This window comes from Periplaneta americana, chromosome 2, assembly GCF_040183065.1.
Source record: "Periplaneta americana isolate PAMFEO1 chromosome 2, P.americana_PAMFEO1_priV1, whole genome shotgun sequence".
In the NCBI taxonomy this organism is placed as follows: Eukaryota; Metazoa; Arthropoda; class Insecta; order Blattodea; family Blattidae; genus Periplaneta; species Periplaneta americana.
The window spans coordinates 55,762,128-55,781,008 of NC_091118.1; the positions used below are offsets into that span (position 1 = coordinate 55,762,128).

The window sequence follows — 18,881 nt, forward strand, 5'->3', positions numbered from 1 at the left end:
TCTCTCTCTCTCAGTGTGGAATGATTAACACTGTTCATATTAACGTGGAAAGAAGTCTTCTTGAGATAAAAACATTCTGAGGAGCTATAGATAGTTTCTAGATTCAAAACCACATCAAGTGTTGACCATGATGTCATCAACTGTAATTCATAGCTAGTTTTAGATAACTTCTAAGCAATAAAGTTACACTCACAATGGAAACTTGGTAAATATAACAGTATGAACTAGGGTAAACGATAACGTTTGAAAGGAAACTTTAGCATCCACAATGGGGAGCGTTTGTTAGATAAGACCAATTCTGTTGTCTTTCTAGCGATATTGTCGATTAATGCGATAACAAGAGAGAAAAGATAACACAAGGAAATGATAGGCGAATTAAATAAAAAGTAATAAACGAAAGATGACAAAAGGCAAAATGAAAAGAAGGCAGAAGGTTAAATAATTAATTTCAAAAAGCGGAAAAAAGACGAAAGAGGTAAAAAAAAAAATTAAAAATAGGTGAAGAAAGGACGAAAGAGAATGTAAAGAAAAGACGGAAGAAGAGATAAGGAAAGTAAGAAATAAATGGCAAAGAAAACATGAAAACGGGTAAAGAAAACAATAAATCACGAAAGAAGAGGTAAAGAAAGCACGAAGGAAGAGGTAAAGAAAGCACGAAGAAAGAGAAAGAGAGCACGAAAGAAGAGGTAAAGAAAGCACGAAAAAGAGGTAAAGAAAGCACGAAGAAAGAGAAAGATAGCACGAAGAAAGAGAAAGAAAGTACGAAAGAAGAGGTAAAGAAAGCACGAAAGAAGAGGTGAAGAAAGCACGAAGAAAGAGAAAGAAAGCACGAAAGAAGAGGTAAAGAAAGCACGAAAGAAGAGGGAAAGAAATCACGAGAGAAGAGGTAAAGAAAGCACGAAGAAAGAGAAAGTAAGCACGAAAGAAGAGGTAAAGAAAGCACGAAGAAAGAGAATGAAAGCACGAAAGAAGAGGTAAAGAAAGCACGAAGAAAGAGAAAGAAAGCACGAAGAAAGAGAAAGAAAGCACGAAAGAAGAGGTAAAGAAAGCACGAAAGAAGAGGGAAAGAAAGCACGAGAGAAGAGGTAAAGAAAAAACGAAAGACGAGGTAAAGACAGCACGGAAGAAGAAGTAAAGACAGCACGAAAGAAGAGGTAAAGAAAGCACGAAAGAAGAGGTAAAGAAAGCACGAAAGAAGATGTAAAGAGAGCACGAAAGAAGAGGTAAAGAAAGCACGAAGAAAGAGAAAGAAAGCACGAAGAAAGAGAAAGAAAGCACGAAAGAAGAGGTAAAGAAAGGACGAAAGAAGAGGTAAAGAAAGCACGAAAAAAGAGAAAGAAAGCACGAAAGAAGAGGTAAAGAAAGGACGAAAGAAGAGGTAAAGAAAGCACGAAAGAAGAGGTAAAGAAAGCACGAAAGAAGAGGTAAAGGAAGCACGAAAGAAGAGGTAAAGAAAGCACGAAAGAAGAGGTAAAGAAAGTACGAAAGAAGAGGTAAAGAAAGCACGAAAGAAGAGAAAGAAAACACGAAAGAAGAGAAAGAAAACACGAAGAAAGAGAAAGGAAACACGAAGAGGAAAAAACACGAAAGAAGAGGTAAAGAAAGCACGAAAGAAGAGGCAAAGAAAGCACGAAAGAAGAGGTAAAGAAAGCACGAAAGAAGAGGTAAAGAAAGCACGAAAGAAGAGAAAGAAAGCACGAAAGAAGAGAAAGAAAGCACGAAAGAAGAGAAAGAAAGCACGAAAGAAGAGGTAAAGAAAGCACGAAAGAAGAGAAAGAAAGCACGAAGAAATAGAAAGGAAACACGAAGAAAGAGAAAGGAAACACGAAAGAGATAAAGGAAACACGAAAGAGATAAAGGAAACACGAAGAGAAAGAAAACACGAAAGAGATCAAGAAAACGAAAGATGAGAAAGAACGCAAGAAAGAAGAAAACACGAAAAAGAGAAAGAAAACACGAAAAAGAGAAAGAAAACACGAAAGAGATAAAGAATGCACGGAAGAAGTAAAGACAGCACGATAGAAGAGGTATATAAATCATAAGAGGCAAAGAATGCACGAGAGAAGAGGTGAAGAAAAAACGAAAGAAGAGGTGTAGGAAAGACGAAATGAAAAATGAAATAATAAGGGGTTATAAATATATAAAAAGGAAAGAGGATATAAAGTGAAAGCATACAGAAATAAAACAGATAAATAAGAAGCTCGAACAAAAATTGCAAGGAGGAATGGAAAATGAAAGGAAATATTTATCAAAAAACGTGAAAAAAACAATAAAAATTGAAGACAGAAGAGATGAACAGGAAATAAGTAGGGACAAAAAAGGAATATTAGTTGTAACAAAAAAGTGTAATACTATATTGGTGGAAAGTTCATAGTTTTCTCAAATATTTAACACCCTCTTATTCACTAACTATTGCGAGTAGGATCGATAGAAAATGTAATAAAAAAAAAACATTAATTTCAAGGGCACTGAATGATGCGCGGAGAACACAACGTCGCAGAGACAGAGGGAGGCTCGCATATAGAGACAGAACTGAGTTCGTTGACTTCTTACATCTTTACGACGAGAAGAAAGACGACTGACTGTATTAGCGGCGATGTTGCAAGTCTGCTGATACTTCCAACTTAATTTTCTAATTAGCTGTGCATTTAATCACGAAATATAATATAGGTTTTGTATTCATTTACGTGTACTTTATCGTCCCTTTCAATCTGTAGGGTTCTTTCACTCCCTTTCTATAACGGGCATGTTAGTTTTACTCACCAGTACCAACACACAAACCTCTGCGATATATTTCCTAACCCTCCTCCCCTTAAACCCCACACAGTATTATCACAGTCTACTATATACAGTCACGAATCTTGAGTTTTGAGGGTGCTAGAAACAATAGACTGTGACGGCACTATTTTGCATTGCCTGTAATGAGGCGATATTAGCGATCCTAGTGGTGAGCAACTGTCTAATGTTTTATAATGAAAATATTTTGAGTTCAATCCATAAGATTTATCTATTCGCAAATGTTTATTTGCTACAACATGTATAGAATATTAACGTTTTCGCCTTTTCGGCATCATCAGATATGTTAAAAACACGTAATCTAGAACTTGACATATCTGATGATGCCGAAAAGGCGAAAACATTAATATTCTATACATGTTGTAGCAAATAAACATTTGCAAATAGATAAATCTTATGGATTGAACTCAAAATATTTTCATTATATTATATTAGATTTATCTGAATACAAAATGGATTGTAAAATATCTAATGTTTGCATATTTACTACGTATTGAGCTTCGCGAATGTATACTAGACTGTGATATTATTCCATGATCGATTCTTTAAGTTTCTTAAACCATCGGGCTTGATATTTTGCTGGATGTAGAAGGATGTTCTCAGATATGTTTGTCAAATTCCATACGCTTTCTTAATTTGTTATAATTATGAAAGTTAAATCCGTAATGGAATATAAAATCTGTACTATTTGAACAAGAATTATTCCTTACGTTAAAAGCAATTAAAGAAGGAAATAATTTCGAAGATATTTCGAATAAATACGAATATGTTTATGGTACTTTGATTCTTTAAATTTTTAAAGTTATAACATTTTCATTGGAGTAAATTTTCGAACATTTGTATCGCGAAGAATTCGCGACTTTGCAGCAGAAGTTTGAGGAAGGTAGAAATGAAGCGACGAGAAAATTTGGGAACGAAAATCGACGTAGAAGTTTGAAAGTATGATGTATCTTCAACAGAAGACCGATAAGAATTATACTGCACTTCCTTCCATAATGTCTGACAGGCGAAGTAAACATTGCCGGCAAAAAAATACAGAAATATAATTGCTATTCAAACAATGTCAGAGGTCTCATTTCACGTTTGTCTTGAAGTTGGGCGGTGGTAGAAAACTTCAGACTGCCCAACTATAATATAAGGGTGGAATGAGACCTCTGTTACACTTCTCTTCTCCTGTGCCGGCAATGTTTACATCTCCTGTCAGACATTATGGAACAAAGTATAGGCTTAACAAAACTTTTCTTCAAGGAAATGAAGTGGGAACGTTGAAATCTACTAGGCTCCTAACCGTCGGTAACTAGCCTCTATAGCAGTCAATTGCTAGGTCTGGTCAACGGTAAAGCAGTATTAGGGACAAATTTCATATAATTAGGCTTATACATATATATATATATATATATATATATATATATATATATATATATATATATATATACTCTGCAGCGGCAGTGAAGCCATTTCTCTATTATTATTATTATTATTATTATTATTATTATTATTATTATTATTATTATTATTATTATTATTATTGGTACCTGTAAAGATTCTTTCCACATAAGATTAACACAATTTTTTCATTAATTTTAAAAACTGAATGTTTTCAAATATGACGACAAATTTAGCAACTGAACTTCAATAAATCTTACCAGAATGTTAGCAACTAAACGACTTTAAATAAAAATAGAATTTCAGCCATTTAACTTCTAAAAATATGAACAAAATTTCAGCAACTATTTCTTCCAATTTTATCACAAATCTTTCAATTCAACTTTTCTCTAATTGAGAAGAATTTTAACCATTCAACTTCATTAAAGTCCACCGCTGTGGAGTAACGGTTAGCATGCCTGACCGTGCAACGAGCGGGTCCGGGTTCTAATCCTGGTTGAGATTTTTTCCGGGATTTTTCTAAGAGCAAATGCTGGGTAACTTTCGATGCTGGACCGTGGACTCATTTCGCTGGCATTATCATCTTCATATCATTCCCATAACCATAGATGTTGATAAAAGACATTAAATAAACCACTAAAAAAACTTCTTTAAATATGGTTAGAAGTTTAGCCAAATTTTAGTAATTTAACGCCTTTATTATAAGATTACATATTTAGTAATTTCACTTCTATAAACAGGATTAGAATTTTAGCAATGAAATTTCTTCAAATTCCATTAGAACTTTAGCAATCCAGCTTCTTTAAATTCAATTGCAATTCTAGCCATTCTCCGTATTAAAATTCTATTAAAATGTTCGTAATTTAAATTCCATCAGAATTTTAGGATTTCAACAAGTTTAAATTCGACCACAATTTTAGCAATTCATTTTCTATGAAACCAATAGAATATTAGCTTTTAACATTTGGAAATCCGTTACAGTTTCACAAATTTGTAATTCTTTAAATCAATTCGATTAGAATTTTAACAGTAAATAAACTTCTTGAAATACGGTCTGAATTTCAACAGCTGAATTCTTTAAAATACGACATCAACAGGGGCGAGCTAAGTTTCTCTGTATATTTTATAATTTGTTACAATTATTAGCAAAATAATAAATAAATAATAATAAACAAATAAATAAATAAAACACGCGTCAAGCATAAAATTTATCGTTAAATGTAATGTGTATGAGAGTTTATTATGATACCTATTTAGCATACTGTCAGTTAAGGGAAAGAAGTCGTCGGTTAAGAAGAATGTTTTACTTAGTACCGACAAAAAAAATACATCAAAACCACGTTATCGATGTCAGAGTAAAGGTCTCAACTTCGTTTTCACGGTATAGCAATACTTTCTCTTTTTTTTTTTTTTTTCGTGTAATAAGAAAAGAAACACAATAAAAACGAACGCAAATGCTAGCACGAAAAAAAAAAAATACTTCCACTAAAGCTCGATTAAAGCAAAATAACTTCAAATGCAGCCTTCAAAATAAGTTGATATAGCGTTCATTTAAAATCTGCATCATTCGTACAGGGCCACAAAAGCGAAATCCGCCACTGATAGCTTTGCGTCTAGGAGACCGTCAAAATGAAAGATTCACTCACCATGAAGCAATCCGGGCCCTGGAGACACGTCGACTCTCGATTCAAACCGTTCGAGAACTGAAAACAAAACAAATTAAAAAAATTGATAAAAAGGGAGAAAAAACTGGATTGCATGTATGCTAAAAGCAATACAAATTTACAAGAGCGAAGAGGCCAAGAGCTGGCATTTGAGGACGTACTGTCCAGTAGGTATATACGCTTTGCACCATATCATTGTTAGTTATGAGTTTCAAAACAGGTCACACAAAAAGTGGACGCTTTAACTTTACAGGATAAATTAAAATATGTAATTTCTTTACAGGATAAATTAAAATATGTAATTTCTTTACAGGATAAATTAAAATATGTAATTTCTGCATTGCTGGGTGGAATATTTTCTCGCAATGACAACACAAAAGAGTTTTAGACATCTTAAAAATTTCATAAATAATTGAAATGTTTCTTGAATTACTTTGTAGATATGTTCCATTAAAACTAATTTATATTTAATATTTTATCAGAAATAAATAAAGTTATTTTACACCTAAACAGTTGAGAATAATTATTTATAAATATATGTTCAAATATTAATTTCACATCTAAGTTTTATATAGGCCTAAAGTAGAATATGGTGACGCTTATGAGATACATAAAACAACATAATAATAGAAGAAGAGAAAGGGGAAAGAAAAGGTCGAACTAACTGCAAAAATACAAACCAAAATGAACGAATTGAAGAACAAAAAAGAGAAGAAAATATGCAATCAATTCTTAAGTAACTGATCCAAAATGGAAAAAGAAAAATCAAGAAAAAATAGTGAAAGTAAGATAGAAATCATGGAAAACTGGTAGGTGGAAATAATGAACATAAAGAAAACACAAAAACAAACAAACAAGAATAATGTACTGAATAAAAAAATAAGAAAGGCAATAAAGAAGAGTTGGGCAAAGAGTATGAAGAAAAACACAGATAATGAAAAAACAAATTAAGGATTAGGTACAGCTTACAGCAGTAAATGTTTTGGAAATATTCAACATTTTTTTCCTCTATTACTATATCTTGTACAATAATGAAAACTGGTATGTGTAAAACACCGTCCTTCTGCTATATGAAAAATATATATATATATATATATATATATTTACGGTTTAAAAAAATTATTTACATATATTTTTTTCAAAATTAAAAATAGTGGCAATTTACTGTACAGTGATTAAGCGTTTCCCTCATAACTCATAAACGTGTTAACTTTTTTCATGTTCTCTCTTTTTTATTTTATTGCTGAAACTCATTTTTACATCATGCTCTTTCAGCTACATTCTTTAATAAGTAATATAATTTTTTTATTTTGTGTTAGAAGAAAATACTGATATTGGACCATTTTTTAATCAATTTATTTTTTGTCAATCTATCAAAGATAGAGAAGTGATCTTGCACCATATTGTAGATATGACATGCATAAATACATACAAAAAAATTCATCACAGAATGTTGGATAGTTTTTTAGTTATGTGGGAACGCTTCATCGCTGCACAGTGAACTGAATTAAGAAAAAAAAAAAAAAACAAAAAAAAAAGTAAATAATTTTTAATCTTAAAAAAATATATACATAATTTTTTTTTCATATAGTATAAGGACGGTGTTTTACACATAATAATTTTCATTACTGTACAAGATACAGTAATGGAGGAAAAAAATGTTAAATATTTTCAAAAATGTTACTGCTGTAAGCTGTACCTAACCCCTTAAGTAAAGAAGTAATAACTCGGAGAAAATAAAAGAAGAAATATTTAATAAATGACAAAAAAATAGGACAAAATATAAAGGTGAATGAAGAAAAGCCTGGAGAAAAGATTAGAACGACAGGATTATTGAAAGAAGGAAAAATAGAAATGAAACCAAGGAAAAAAAAATGGCAAGAAAGAAAGTAATAGGCAAAGAAGAATATAACAAGGAAAGATGAAAAAGTGAAAAATGGAATTTGAAAGAACGTAAAAAAGAAGATCTAAAGAGGAAGATAAAGTAAGAAGAAAAGGAAGTGCTGAAAAAGAAGAGAACAACTATCAGAAATAAAGAATAAAATAAACTAACTATAAGAAGATTGTGCTGAGGATATCTGACGAGGAGAAAGTAATAGAGAAAAATGAATATGAATGGGGAATAAAGGAAATTAGGATAGTAGGAAAGATAGTAAGAAAACTAATGATACAAACAGTGAAAGGGGATGTCAACACAAAGATCAAACACAGAGAAAGACTGAAAAGAAATAGAGGGGAGAGAAGATCACATAAGAACGAAAGAGAAAATCGATTAAAAGAGGCAAAAAAGACGGACGAAAAGCAGAGAAGGCAAAGAGGACGAAAACAAACAGATGACGGGAGAAGGAAAAGTGGAAGTTGAAAACAAACGGCATGAAACTGAACCAGAGAGACTGTACAGAATAAAAATATTTATAAGAAAAAAAAAACATCAGAGGAAAAGAAGATTACGACTTCTGAAGAGAAATAAAAGGGAAATTGATGAAGATAAAAAATTTGGTAGCTGAAAATATAGCAAAAACAGAAAGAAATAGAGAAAGAAACAAAAAGCAAAAGTGAAAAACAAAATGGGAGAGAAACGAGGAAAAGAAAGACGAGAAAGAGGTCAAAGAAATGAAAAGAAATGCAGAAAAAATAAACATGAGGGAGAGAGAGAGAAAAAGAAAAGAAATGAAGATGGGAAATAAAAAAATGAGAAAGGGAATTAGAAACGTAATTGAGGAAGAAAATCGAAAGAGAAGTGAGAAAGGAGTGAAAAGGTAAATTCAGAAGGAAAAAAAATGGAAAAGTGAAGTGTGGAAGAATATAGGGAAAAGAAATAAGGGAGAAAGTGGAAAAGAATTGAAAAATAGATTAGGAAGAAAATGGTAAGGGTAAATGAGAAAGAAAAGTGGAAAAGAAATGAGGGAATAAGAAAGAGAACTGGAGAATAAATGACCAATAAAATGAAAAAAGACAATAAAGGAGGAAACAAAAGCGGTAAATGTGCAAGAAAATAAAAAAATAAACGTGGAAAATATGAAAAAGAAATGCGTAGGGAAGTGAAAAAAATACAGGGAAAGAGGAAATAAATTTGAAAAAAAACGTAATTAGGAAGAGAATGGAAAAAATAATGCAATTTTTTTTTATTTTACTTGGTTATTTAATGACAATATATCAACTACTAGGTTATTTAGCGTCGATGAGATTGCTCATAGAAAGATAGTATTTGGCGAGATGAGGCCGTGGATTCGCCATAGATCATCGACATTGGCTTTACGGTTGGGGAAAACTTCGTAAAAAACCCAACCAGATAATCAGCTCAAGCGGGGATCGAACCCGTGCGCGAGCGCAACTCCGGATCGGCAAACAAGCGCTTTAGCCGACTGAGCTACGCCCATGGCCAATAATGAAGATAAAGGAAAAGGATCGAGAAATATAAAAGAAACGAGAATCTAAAAGATGGAGAAAAAGAATCGGGGGAAGGGAAGGGAAAGAGACGAGTAAAACAATGAAAAAAGGAAAGAATGGGGTAACAGAAGGAAACGATAAAGGGACAAGAAATTTAAAACAAAAAACGGCGAAGAATATAGGACAGAAACAAAGAAGAAGGAGGGAAAGAGAGAACGAAAGAAAGGAAGAAAGAAAGAAACGAGGTGAAAATAAAGAAAAATGAAGGAAAAATAAAAATATACGAACGGAAGAACAAAGGAAGGGGATGGAACATGTAAAGATACGATAAAAAGCACGAACGCAATAAAGGAGAGAGCTGTGATTTATCAAGGAGGGGAGAAGTAAATAAAGAAGTAGCGAAAGAAAAAAAAAAGAACAGGATGTATGGGAAAGCAGTAAAATGGCAGAAATAATGTAGATCGCCCCACACAACGTGATGTGCAGTTTAGCGGGACTGCAGGTGTGTTTAACTGGACGACGATACAAATGTTCCGGCTAATAATACGTGACAGAGAGCAGCTTTGTCTTTCTGTTGTGATTACAGCTTCCCAGCCCATCCAGATGGTCCATTCCTCACAGATGGTACTGAGATGCGTTACGTACAGTCGGGGCTCCTAGACACGATCAAAGTCGTGACGTCACTCACGAGTTTTCTCTGCTATATTGAGATGAAACAACACTGTTTGTAACAGAGGAATGCATAGTTATAGGAAATGAAGACGGCCAGCAAGATGCACGGCTTTCTCTGTTACAATGATCTCGTTTCGGTGTCCTCAGAGCCCTTAACGTCGCCTAGATATAAAGTCCTTTTATACGAGAATAAATGTAATATCTGGTGACCGTTAATATATTGAACTATCTGTATTATATGTGAGCAGAAAATGTATTGTGTAAGGTGGGCCAAAGAAGCAGGGAATTTTAATTTTGTTGTTGGTAGTAGGGGAGACTCGGCTAATTCCGCAATATTAAAAAGTATATCTATTATATTTTTATCAAAATGTTTATTGAAAAATATTATCAAGGTATGTAGACATTGACGAAACCTTTCATTACCAAATGAGATAAAGAGACCTATTAAATTGGAAATATATTTAGTTGTACATAGACTAAAGTTGATAAAGAACTCTGGTAATTCCGCAACAGTGCAGATAAATACGCAATAGGATTTGCCTAATTCCGCATAGTAAATAATTATGAAATACATTATGAAAGTAACATAAAAGGAACAAATTATACGTAACAATGCTCACTTTGTAGCAAAACACGAAAAACTGCCAACTTTCGATGTTTCACTGTATTGCCGACAGAGGTGTCAACCAATAGCCTTGATTTTTTTCTATAGTACTGCAGAGGACATGCCTCCTGTTGACAGCCTGTCAAAACTTACGTTCACGCTATTGTAAAGCCGAAGTAAAATCATATATGCACTACTGCGGAATTACTCGTACTGAGGAATTAGCCGAGTTTCCCTACATGGATTATTCTATTAAGCTTACATTCATTGTAATTGTTCAGCCTGATTGTTGCTGCAATTTGTTAAATATGGAGCATTGGACTGGTGAGCAACGAGAATTTGCTGTAAAATATTATTATATAATGGCGAAGTGCATCAACATCGGTTAAAAACGCAGTAATCATAGGTTACGAAACGACGGTTAATCAGTAACCGTGGTTAAAATGTAATTTCTGTGCACCATTCATAATCACCGATTACTTAAACGTGGTTAGCTGACACCTCATTTAACCAGAGTAGTCTATGTTGGTAGACTCTTTCTACAAAATGACTGAAGGAAAGCATCCATTCCTCTGCAAAGATAATAGTCAACGTCTAAGAAGTATTGCGCTTACTCCGTTCTACATGGAAACGAACGTGTCCTTTATTTTCGCGTTGCATTTGTTTGCCTTTGGGTGCTATTATGTTTTGCGAATTGCATTTCTTTACTTTTCAGTGCTGTTAGGTTAAAAACGTACAGAATTGAAAATGAAATGCAAAAATGATTATATTCAAAGTGAGTTTCAAGTACTGATGGACTTAATTACTATATATATATATATATATATATAAAAGATGAAATCTCATTAAAGGAAAAGAATGAAGAAGCTTGGTACGAATGTGCGTACGATCCAGGATCCATTCATACCAGTTCATACCAGGGAACTGTACATTATCTTAAGATCCATCCATAACCTCTCTTCGTTCAGCCAGTACGTAGAAAAAGAGATACGGTACTCGAGTGTTCCCTCTTAAAATAAAGAAAATATCAGTTGCGTACAGCCTAACTATAATATAAGCAACCGATCCATAGGAGAAATACGAGTGTTTGTATTATTTTAAGTGACCCATTTGTTGCAGCAGAAATGACACTGCAGATTTTGATAAACGAAATCCCTTCTGAAATTTTCTGTCACCTAATTCGTCGTAGAATTCTCTCTTTCCTCTAAACAAACTTCATGCTCGTCATAATCTCTATCCAATTAATTCACAATAATAATTTGTCTTCGAAACAATCAGCTGTGTATCTGGCCGCCATTTTGTTCTACTCTGCCTATCAATCACTGGTTATCCCCTCTTTAACCACTCGAATGTGTCCGGTTAGAGATTACCGTGGCTAACCTCCTATTTAAGTCCTAACCCAGGTCGATGCACCGTAAAATGCTTAACCAGGAATTAGGTGGCAATTTTTAACCGGTGGTTACACTAACCGACGTTGATGCAAGTGGGCATAAATCAGGGATGTAAAAGCGTCTTCACTGCGTGCTCTCAACAACGCGCACATCATTTCATTAAGAACGACAATTGTGCTTTATCTTGTTGAAAAGTGAATCACATTGTTGGATTTGTATTGCTTAAAGTATAAGCACTCAATACAGGAGCTCTGACATCCCTGATCTAAATGGTCAATGCACAGAAGCTGCTCGTAGAGGGTTTCGCCACTACTTTTAACTCGGTCGTCATGATCTTGTGCCTTCTTCACATTCGATTAAAACCTGGGTTCGCAATTTAGAAGAAACAGGCTCAGTACTAAAAAAGAAACCTCCAGATAAAGAAAAAACTGTTCGTACTCCAGAAAATATTGAGACTGTTAGAGTTGCTTCTGTAAGCAGTCCGACGCGTTCAGTCCGGTGGACATGCTCTGGCACTTAACATGGGAGGCCCTAGTATATGACGAATACTGAATAAATATTTAAAATTTCACTAATAAAAATTGCAAATTGTGAATAAATTAAATAATTAGGACTTAAATAATAGTGTCATTTTTTGTGAAAGGTTTTTGAAAGAGATCGAAAATGATGAAGATGCTCTTTCCAATTTATGGATGTGTGATGAAGCCCACTTTCACTTAAACAGCTTCGTAAGTAAACATAACTTTCGATATCACGCTAAGGAAAATCCACGACAACTTCATGAGCGATCCTTGCATTCACAGAAGGTAACTGTTTGGAGTGTTGTCTCTTTTAAGGGAATTATTGGTCCATATTTAATTAAGGATGCCAATTGTCATTTTCAAGAAGTAGTGGTTACAAGCAACTGGCATACAATACAGGGTGTTTCGAAAATAGAGGGCATAATTTCAGGTATGTATTCCCCATATGTAGACAATACAAAAAGTTTATTAAAACATGTGTCCGGAAATGCTTGGTTTCGGTGTTATGGCCTTCAAAACAGTGATATTCACCGGAACGTTTTTCTACCTGCAGATAGTTGCCTTTACAGCAGATATTAACAGAGGACACTCTGGCAGTTAATTCCGAGGCGAAGGTATGAGTGTTGTGTTTGGCGTTGTACTGTGCGACATGTACTCAAATCAGGAGCTGACGGCAATGAACTTCATGTATGGTAAGGCGGACGGCAATGCTGCGCTAGCTCGCCGTTTGTACCAGCAGATACCCTGATCGAAGGATTGGTAGAAGTGGCCCAATTGCTTGGCCTCCAATCTCACCTGATTTGAACCCTATCGATTTCTACTTGTGGGGTCATTTTGGTGTATTCGTCTCCGGTGCCTGACATGAAATCTCTTCGGAATCGAATTGTGGCAGGTTGTGAGGAAACACGCAATACTTCTGGAATTTGAGATCGTGTTCACAGAGCCATGAGACATCGATGTGAGGACTGTATTTAAGTAGAAGGTGGACATTTTGAACATCTGCCTGCGGGAAGAACAACGTTCCAGTGAATTTCACTGTTTTGAAGGCCTTAACTCGGAAACCAAGCATTTCCGGACACATGTTGTAATGAACTTTTTGTATTGTCTAGATATGGGGAATACATACCTGAAATTATGCCCTCTATTTTTGAAACACCCTGTATTCTACAATTTCAAATACAATATCTGACATTTCATTTCACTATTTAAAATTCTCCCGTTTATTTGGCCCACTCTGTACAATTCTCAATATACAATCGGATATGATCTCACACTTAAAGCGATTTTAAATAAACAAATAATTTATATAGACATTATAAGCCTTAATTAGTTTTGTTATGAGATTCTTTTGCGCATGCCCCCAGAAATAAAAAGAAATTATGTTGTTTGAAGAAGAACCTACAGCAACTCGTGGATCATCAAGCATGAAGGATTATCAAGTTCTGAGTGGAGAGAAATGCTGCAAATGACTGCAATGGTGGCACCAGTACGTTCTCTCCCTGGTCGCTCTATAGGCACAACCCACTGTAGGCACTGCAGCGAATATGAAACTTTATCACATGTGCTTGGGAGTTGCCCACAGGGAGAAGTACTCAGAATAAAACGTCAAAACACCATACGTTCTATGCTCGCAGATGCACTTCGATCCAAAACTCTAGACGTTCACGAGGAAGTTCATTGTATTGCTGATGGTGGAAGCAATTGTAGGATCGATATCATAGCTATAAATAGGGATAAACAGACAGCCGAAATAATTGATCCTACCCATCTGAAGTGAACGAAGAGAAAAAGAAAATCTACGAGCCCACGATTCAGTACCTATCAGCGAAATAACACAGTGAAAAAATCACAGTTACCGGTCTCTTCTTCGGAGCGAGAGGCACCATTCCGAAAACCATTGTAAAGGAGGGAAAAACACAAACTGAAGAGAAATCTTCAAGATGCCATCGTCACCACCATAAAAAAATTTTGTAGCGATATTTCGCCAGCATCTTTATAGTGTACACTCAATTTAAATTGTACTAGGTTCTATTTTTTTCTTATATCTTAATCTCTTTTGTTTTTGTGTCGCAAGGCAAACCAAAAATATTGGGTGAGACTAATCAATTAAATTAATATATCGATGGCCCAGAACCAGACTGTTCCAAGTCCATTTTACAATTTTTTTTTTCAGGAGAGCTATTTTAAGCTCCTGACATTCAAAGCTTCATGAAACAATTTGGAATAGCTTCATAGCAACCCTATGGAGAGGAATATTTACAATTTTGTTCGATTCATATATGCAGACAAGAAATGGAACACAATGAAACACAGATTTCTTTCTTATAAAAAGTTGGACTTAGAACAGTCTGGTTCTCGGCCATCGATATATATTTATATTATTATTTTTTCATTAAACAAACAGTACTATGAAATCAACCTTCGATGGAAAGTTGCAAAAAAAATATGTCATTTAAATTTGTCTGCGCATATACGTGTGACATCTTATGACATTCTATCATTTTATGACAGAATGTCTTGTCATTAGATTCCGTGTGGTCCCAATGACGTTTCAAATTTATTCTACGAGGAGAATTTTCAATTTGTTGAGTACACTTGCGACCTCCTCCACAGAAAAGTATACCCTTCCCAATAGGTCAATTTTATTGTATTTCGGTCCCAACTAGAGTTATGTTAATTTTGGATGTAGTACATTTTTTACAGACCTAAAATTATTGTCGGCAAAAGTTTTATATTAAATATTTAACCGATGGGTAGTCAAAAATCTAGGTTTCCTTCGTTTTATCATGAAGTGACAGTCTTGACTGAAGAAGTATTCTGTTTGGTAAACAAAAGTTTCCTTCATCCAGCACTACATGCGAAGTCAGCCGATATTTCCGACATTGTTACAACAGATAAGAAAGAGGGAAAGAAGTAAGTTACAGTAGAGATATCTACTTATTCCATTTTATTTCTGAAGAGTGTATAAAGAGAATCCTAAGATTAGAATGTAAACATCAGATATCACACAAACAAAAGTTTAGAGAAGTTTCGTCTCCAGATATGTAATACTATTTCCAGCCAAAAGATTTACAAAAATCTAAGCTAACAGTGGAAAAATTCGACAGAAGATTCATAGGACCCCTATAATTGCGTAAAATGACTATGTCCTCAGTTGGGTGTCATTGTTTATTATTTATTATTCATTGTCAATAAAATAACATGGACAAAAATACAATCTTAGTTCTTCCCTGAAGGAGTAAAAAACTCGTGCTCAGGGAGATATCTAAACACAAAGATAAACATAAAGATAATTATTTGACACAAACTGGGTCAAGAAAAAAAATTACAGGAATAAATTAAATTTAAATTTTAACAATTTAAGTCATCCAAATACATATACATATTACATCAATATAAATTCTTTAAAAATTAAATTCCTAACACTATTTTTGAAATTTCTGATACTAAAATTTTCCAAATTTGGGTATTTATCAATTATTTTATTGTATAAACTTGGACCAAAGTAGGTACAATGGCTCAGAGCTGTGCTTGTGAAACACTTTGGTTCCTCTAGTCGTATAAAATCGGATCTTTTAGTTCCATATTTATGATGATACAATTTGAATTTATTACGATGTTTATGTATGAAGATTAATAAGGCAATATAATAAATCTGTTTAATTTTCAAAACATTAAAATCAGTAAACAAAAGCTCAGATGAGTAATCAATTGTGATATTAAGATTTTTAAAGAATTGATTCTTATTTACAAAGATTGTGAATAAGATTGAAAGTGAAATAAATTTAAGAAAATTTAGGTGTTGTAATTAAATATTTTTTCTTTATTTGTCTACTGAATATACACCATAAATCTGTACAAGTATTTACAGTGAAATTACTATGTTAATCTGAATTAGATTGTTGAAGATCCAATAGTACAGGCTTATAATAAGAGAAATATGAAATACAGTCTAATCCTTTTAGGTATGGATAATATTAATTTATTATTATAAAGCTATTATGTTGGTAGGAAAAATTTCTTGCTGGTTATATTATGATTAAAAGATGGGAGTTTCCATATATGACAATCATCAATGCATAATCTGAAATGAAAATCGTAGATGATTACATTGGCTACAACAAATCAACAGCTTGCATAATATCTTCTTTGGTATGCTAAACTTGGGAGTGTTAAAAGGGTTCAAAGGGAATTTCGACGGCACACTGATGATGTAAGTCGTAACCTCAAAACATATCATAATTTAAAAACAAAATCAAATAACCATACATTGCTATAAACGTAGATTATTTCTCTTTACGAATATACACCATTAATATTTCTAACATTAAGGGAGGGTAAATGATGTTAATATTGTGATATGAGTAATATTATGATAGTCCTATTTGAGAATTTTTTACAATTTTACTGAGCGAGAGGAAGGTCGGGTTTTTTGAGTCAGCGTTTTCAGGGAATGTTCGTGGACAAGTTTCTGTACAAAACCGGTCCTTCTCTCGCTCAGTAAAATTATAATAAATTCTCAATAATAACTATCACAATATTACTCTATCATAATGTTACCAACCTTTACCCTATATTGAAGAAAAAAAACTTACCGCCAAAATGTTCAGTTTCCTCGAAAACGCAATAATGCTTGTAACTGCAAACTAACATATTCCAGCGAAAGAGAGTATCAGTGCGTAGTAATTTGGAAGGCTTCCGCTAGAATACAACTCGTCTCAGATCGTATATCACACGCCTATATCCCTATTGCACCCTCATTTCACATTTGTAACACTTCCTCGAATAATTCTCACAAATAACAGCATTTTAAAACCATAATATGAAGAGGCCTATCATTTTATTGAAGCTACATTTTATTTTGGAAAAAAGGACAAAAAAGAAGGGGGGAAGGAAAAAGATCAAGAAAAATTTGACAGGTTACCACGGTTTCGGAAGGTTTCATATTCAGGGGGAATTTAAAGTTTGTGTTCAAATGAAGTCCATGTTAGTAACAGAATGAAATCTAAATTAATATAACATGCATCTATATTATTACTGCATTATTTGAAATGTAACTTATACAATGAAATCAATAATATGATCTCTTATACAGGCTGATTCACGAGGATTTATCGTCCTTTACGGCGCTTACTTCCGAAGACTTTCTGAGCAAAAAATGTCATATAAACATGGGTCCTATTCTCAATATTTGCAGAGTTACGTTTCGTTATTGGAACGCATTGCTGTGAACGCGTGATCTTGGTCAGCGTGCAGTCAGCAGCCAGCGCGAGCGCTACGGAAATCAAAGATAGCCGTATGCAGTTACGTAGAGCGACGAGTGCCGTTCACAAGCGTGCGGCCAAGTGTACTCAAGTGGACGGCGACATTTTTAAAATGTGTTGTAAACTCTCCAAGACTGCAAATTAGGATGCAAAATTGAACTGTAAATAATTAAGTCGGTGGAAGCGGTGTGATTTGTAATAATTTGTTGTGATAAGTGCGTAAGAATAATGTAATTTTCTAATTAATAATAGAACAAGATGTCTGTACGATGCAACTAAGGAGTTCACAGCACATTTTTAGCTTTATAATACTTGCCAATTAAAGAAATGAAGCTTTTCAATGGGTCTTTCTCTATTTGTATTATTTTTTTTACCTTCAAACTAAAGAAAAAACGTATTTTACAAATAACTTTAAATTAGTGTAACTCTGAAAATATTGAGAATAGGAACTATGTTTATATGACATTTTTTGCTCAACATGTCTTCAGAAATGTGCTCAGTAAAGGACGGTAAATCCTCGTGAATCACTCAGTATAAGATTATCGAGAGTTGTGTGTCTGCAAAGATATTTTAAAGAACCAAGTATCCAAAAGTTATCTTAAACAAGCTTATTATGTTCTTTTTCATAGCTTTCTGAATTAGACATATGGTGTATTCACTTGGAGTACAGTAATAGTTATAATATCTCTATGTTTTACTATTGCAAAAGAAAGTTTTACGCATTATAACCAGTTATTCTTATAAGTCAAGTCAACCTTAAAAAAGCCTTAATTATTCCGTACCCAACAACCACACAAACATGAAAACTTGATGCTATATGCAGTTTGAATATGTAAAGCTATAACCTAAAAGGTGTTAATAAAATGCAATCCAGAAATGAATAATTCAAGTAAAACCTTCTGTAAAATTCAGTTTTCTTAACTTGGGCTGTTGTTTTATTGGGGGCTTAATTATAAAGATTAGGCCTTACTCTAATGCGTCTTATATCGTCTTATATATAAACGAATCGTGGCATAAGCAATTTACACCAAGAACGCGTATATGATTTCTCTCCTCTCATCCACTTTCTCAAATTACGTATATACTGGAATATAGTATATGAAATACGTTTTTCATCCACATTCCCTTCGACATTGTATGCGTTAAACAATGACGCAACACATTGTGACGTAACGTCTGCATGGCTTGGTAAC

General features: G+C 33.7%; 1 protein-coding gene across 2 annotated transcripts in view; it reads right to left on the bottom strand.

The window, feature by feature from the left end:
* The window catches only part of LOC138693878 (uncharacterized), a 756,839-nt gene that overhangs the window by 384,501 nt on the left and 353,457 nt on the right, over positions 1-18,881 (bottom strand). For both annotated transcript variants that reach the window (XR_011330579.1, XM_069817676.1), the window contains exon 2: positions 5,829-5,885. Coding sequence is in view for 1 of the 2 variants with exons in the window: in XM_069817676.1 (XP_069673777.1) it covers positions 5,829-5,885 (57 nt within the window). In the remaining variant the exon portion in view is untranslated. The remainder of the gene's footprint in view (positions 1-5,828; positions 5,886-18,881) is intronic.